Source organism: Atta colombica, unplaced genomic scaffold (assembly GCF_001594045.1).
Source record: "Atta colombica isolate Treedump-2 unplaced genomic scaffold, Acol1.0 scaffold12, whole genome shotgun sequence".
NCBI lineage: Eukaryota > Metazoa > Arthropoda > Insecta > Hymenoptera > Formicidae > Atta > Atta colombica.
In genome coordinates, this window is record NW_017259206.1 from 1,633,522 (window position 1) to 1,639,110 (window position 5,589).

At 32.2% G+C, this 5,589-nt stretch overlaps 1 protein-coding gene across 1 annotated transcript in view; it reads right to left on the reverse strand.

Moving 5' to 3' along the window:
- LOC108694252 (Down syndrome cell adhesion molecule-like protein Dscam2) overlaps nucleotides 1–5,589 on the reverse strand; it is a 168,243-nt gene that overhangs the window by 80,310 nt on the left and 82,344 nt on the right. The window contains exons 4-5 of the mRNA XM_018203617.1: nucleotides 1,976–2,122; nucleotides 1,757–1,874 (exon numbers count right to left, since the gene is read on the reverse strand). Coding sequence (XP_018059106.1) covers nucleotides 1,757–1,874; nucleotides 1,976–2,122 — 265 coding nt within the window. The remainder of the gene's footprint in view (nucleotides 1–1,756; nucleotides 1,875–1,975; nucleotides 2,123–5,589) is intronic.

The following is a 5,589-nucleotide window of genomic DNA, read 5'->3' on the forward strand; positions in this document are numbered from 1 at the left end:
CCATTTATGTTAAATTTACATGATCCTCGTGACCATGAGATTTTTAGAACACAGTTTCGAAGATTAAAAATTGATTCTGTTTAGATATGTTCTTAAATGTGTGCAACTTTGCAGATAGCCAAGCTTTTTAAAAATAATTTTAATTTAAATGATAAAAATGAGGAAAATAAAATTAATTCTTCGATGTATATTTCCCTGATGATTAATTATAATAGAAAGGATTGCTTTGATTTCTATCCAGTTGGCACCAATTAAATTATAACATAACTCTCTCTGTTATAATTTCGCATTTAACAACGTAACTGTTATATAGCCTGGCTGCGATCTGTTATTAATTGCGAGTATTGAAAATCTATAATATACAAAAGTAAAGTGAACTGTAGATTTCTACAATTAATACATGCGAATAACAGAACCTCAAGAATATACAAAGTCAATAAAAAATAATCTCTATTTTTAACATCAATAAACGGTCAAATTTTATAACAAAAAATCATTATTCTAACTTTCATGATATCAAAATAAAGTTATTTTGATCTTCTCTTGACTTGTTGTGTTTTTTGAATCAGTCCTGGAGTTTTGTATATTAATTTATATTAAGAATAAAGCGAGAATAAAACGGGATAATTTGGATAAGTTAACAGAAATTTTCTGAAATTGTATAAAAGATTGAGATTGAATAGCGTCTTCAATCAAATACAAAACATTTATTATTGGTGCAATAATTTATGTTTTGTATGTTTAATTGAATACATTATGTGATCTCAGTCTTTTCTCGAAAACATTCTCGAAAATATTCGCTATATGATGACCTAGCAGTGAGCGCCAATTAAAAGTAACATAAAGCTATGTTATAATTTCACACTTGACAATATAAATTAATATAACTCCAGGATTGCGTGACTTTTGTGTATTTCTTGGGGTTCTGTCATTCGCTGCGTGTACTAATTGTAGAAATCTACAGTTCACTTTACGTATATTAATCCGTTTTATCCTACGTTTATTTTTACGTTCGTGCGATATTGCAAGAACGAAATACCGTGACGCGTGATCTCGAATCATCTCGAATCGCGAAGAGGACCAAAGCCGCCGTGATGGATTGACCGACAATGCACAGACGATCAGCTGATTGTGTGGCACATGCTCGCGGCGCTTAACTGACCTAGTCCTACGCGCGCGCGAGTTGCTTACGGCGCTTACGCGCGTAGTACTATGCTGGAACGTGAATGAACGGATATGTTTTTCCAAGGCGTTGCGACTCAACGAGAAATATCGACAGACGTCAGATAAGGACGTATCCCTTTTTGCGATTCTCTTGCACATCTGAGCATCTCATCGCAATGAGCGATCTTATCGTACACGCATGTGTATTTTCTTAAACGCTATGCAATATAGAGAGATATAATAAAAGATAGAGAACGTAATTTTTTGCCGTGCGTTCGATTCGTCTCGATTTGAAAAGAAACTGTCTGAAAGTCGGATATAAAGAACTTCTCTTAACGTCTTCTCGATGTCTTCTTCTCATTGAAAAAGTTCTTGATTTTTACATACGATGGAAAAAGATGAAAAAAGATATGAAAAGAACTTTTTCTTAACATTCTCTCGGTATCTTCTTTCATTAAAAAAATTTGTTATAATTTTTTTTATAAAGTAAATAAAAATTTAAATTTAATGATAAAAAATTGAGAATGAAGATCAAAGTGGTGCTTTCGCTCTTGAGATCGACAAGTATTAGAAGACTTTTGCAAACACTTACCGATATTCGGGCGAAGGGCAAGCTTGCGCCACGCAGACTAACGACGTCGATTCATCCTGGGCGACGTGTACGACACCGGAGTTTTCGAGTATCACGGGAGGCATTACGCCTCTGTGATCTGTGAAGCAGAATGCAGAAAACTTAGCGCGTCACAAACAACGTTTCCAGTGATGTGCACGATAGTTTCCTTGGAAACTTATTGGTATTATCTAGACTCACCTGCTATCCTAATGTTGGCCATAGAACTAACGACCACTTGTCTCGTGAGACGGTGCATTGTGCGGCATCTGTAGCCATTCAGCTGGTCGCTGAACTCGAGGCTATGCACTAGAAGCTCTCCCGTGGGAAGCAGGTGAAACTTGCCATCTACAAAACGTAGCGATCGAAAGCATCATGAAATGTCAAACGTATCGAAAGACGTTATACGGTATATACAAGATGTTCCAGAAAACTTGATACTAAAGTATCTTTTCTATCGACTTTTTTATAGGCTTATACATTCAATCTTGAAATTCTGACAAGATGATTGTATATTGATTTGCAACAATGATTAATTAAAAAAATAAAGTTTTCCAAAATGTGAATTTTAATGTTGTGAAACATTCGAATTTTGTGTTATTAATTTTAAAAATGCAATTTTGATATAACTGTGTGATTGTAGAATAAAAGTATTATGTTGAATTAGAATTATATTGATACCGTTAAGAATGACTTGAAGTAAGTCGAAATGCATACAGATTTTATACCAACTTTTTATGTTTTTATACTTTACATAAAAAATGAACATATAAACATTTCCATTATTATACTTGCATACCGAGTATCGCGCTGACTCCTACTTTCCCTTACATCCTAGTCTTTATATTGTTAATTAAGGAATTTATATTGTTATCAAGGAATTCTTCAATATTATTGTTATTTTTATTATTAAATAAAAAAGTATGTTCTCTTAAAATATCGTAAAATAGAGTCGTTCTGTAATACCAAAATTCATTGACGATATATTGATTAAACATTAGTATGCATTAGGGATATATTGCGCTAATGAATTATGCTATTAGAGTTACCTCAGTCAGGATAAATTTGATCCAAATTAAAAAAAAAATGTCTAGATAATACGCATGCCCACATAGCACGTTTTTAAAGATGTTTTTAAGACATCTTTAACCCCGATTTTGATACGTTGTCTGGGGATGACTAAAATTTGGACCGTTTTAAGATATTCTTTTTTTCTTTGTTTTGTTTCTTCATCTGCAAGTAATTAAAAAATGATAATTTGATTATATTATTGCAGTAAATGAGCCATATGACAATTTGATTATGGATGAATATTGTTTTTTTTTCTGTTCTTTTTCGTCTTGCATTATGTATCAAGGTATTTACTTTCTGCAATCGACCGCAAAATTCGTAAGCCTGAAACAACACTTCGATAGAATTCCGCTTGCCATGCATGAATAATACACGACTTCCTAATCCCGTCGTATTATTCATATTGAATACGCGGTGGCAATAATTGGGATCAACGTTTCCCGATAAACCGGTCGGTTATCTTTAACGACTATGATAACGCCACGCCCTGCTGGATTATTTTCGGGCACGATCACATTCGACTGCACGATAATTACGCTAATTCCGCGGACTCCACCCTTGTCCGATCTACGTGACACAGGGTCGCCGTCTCTCCACGCTTTTCTCTCTTGCCCGAACTAAGCTCGGGGTTTCCTTAGATAAGCTCGACCACAACGCTTAACGACCACAATTATCCTAAACAGTTGCGAAGACTGTTCTAGAAACTTGAGCCTTTTCGGGATTTACGAATCGCGCTCTATACGATCGCTATTTCATACCTTATTTATATACATCGCGCACAAACACAGAGATTACTGAGTAATATATTCGATAAAGATTAAAATTATTCTATCTTTCGATATGCAAAATAGCTAGATATAAATTTACTCTCTAAATTTCTTGGAGTGAAACCTCACTCCAAAAGAGTAGGGTAACTTTGGCAAACGCTAGGATTTACGTCGCAGAAGTAAAAAAAAAAGGATGGGAGTAATTTTCCCGCAGCTACTTTGTTACATTAGTTTATGTTATATTAGTATTGTGTTATGATTTCAGTTTCTTACTGTTAATATTAATGAAATTATTGTGAGTTCAATCGATTTGTCACTGCAATAAGCAACGCTAATCATAAATTAAAGTCTACATAAAATGTGATTACTGTAGGACATGGAAAAGATTTAGTGATTATTTCGTGATACATGAGTGTAGAGGAATAGTAAAGCATGTTGTAACGAAACATAAGTACTTTGCCCTTATATTTTTTGTTTAGTTTGTTGTCTTGTATATCCCACCTGTTTGAGATATATGGCATTTTTAGCGGACGGAATTTATGCCCAAAGTATACAAACTGCGCAGATTGAATTCAGTAAAATGCAATAAAAGCATTACATGAAATATATACCTCATGTTATAACACTTGTAATATATGTAGAAAGATTGTAATTATTATTTATTACTTCATATTTATCATTTTCTTATTCCTTAATAAAACTTTGTAAACGCATTTTATAAATTATTGTGTCATTTTACGTCTTATTTATATGCATTATTTGTAAATTTTTCATGAGCCATACCTCCCTCCCCTTCCCTTTTCCCCCTATAAGTATATCCCACCATAGGATATATGGCAAAAATTCAAGGGTTTCAAAAAATTCTTTTTTTAATACAAAAAATTAATATTTCTAATATTTTTTTCATAATTGTAGATAGTAAAAGTTTTTACTGATATAGTTCGTTTATCTTCAAAATAGGTAATAAATTATATATTTAATAAATTAAGTAATTTTTATTAAATGCGGTGTACATATCCGGAAGGAATTATATGCGGAAAAATACTGCTACAATTGAAAAAAAGTGAAAATACATATAATTTGCATTCCTGAATAAGAATGACAGATTTTTATTCCAAAAGAATAAAATCTCACTCTAAAAATAGAGTGAAAATCTATCATTCTTATTAAAAGTGTAAATATTTTTATTTTTTTTTTTCAATAGTAGCAATATTTTTACTCTTTTGGAGTAAGATTTCACTCTAAGAAATTTAGAAAGTAAATTTAATTAAGTTGCAAGGTTTTCAGTTTATTAGAAATTTCTCATTATTAATTAATAGCTTAATGATATCTCGATTAATAATTTAATGACAGATTTAGTATTTGACGATATTAGAGAGGATATTCCTTAATGAACAAATGCTAATGTAGAATAGAGATGAATATTCAATAATCGAAAATAAAAAAATTTCGAAAGAAAATAACTAGCAAAATCTCTTTTGCAACAAATTTTCGTGATTATAGGAAATTGGAATTTTTTAGTTTAATGAGTTTAATGAAAATTGGAGCGATAGGAAAAATTCGATTTCAATTTATCTGTTATTAAAATATTTCTCGTTAGAATTAACTCGTTAGACAAAAATATAAGAGGTTTTATACTAGACACTTCTGTAATAGTGACAATATTTTTGCATTTATGTACGAAAATGTTTTGCACACGATGTATCTGCACTTTTATGATCGTGTATAATAACTGTGCATACACTTACGCGGCTGAGTGAGCTCGTTCGTGAGACATTATAACAGCTAAGAGCGGCAGCTGCGATAAGGCAGCCTTCTGAATAGATTGTCCGCTAAGTCAGGTGGACCGAATGGTCTATGTAGTTTAGATATTACATTCGACGGACTGAAGCCTATATAGCCCATTGCGCACGGTTCCATTCACGATAGATGCGATACGCATGTATGTATTATTATGTATATATATATATATATATA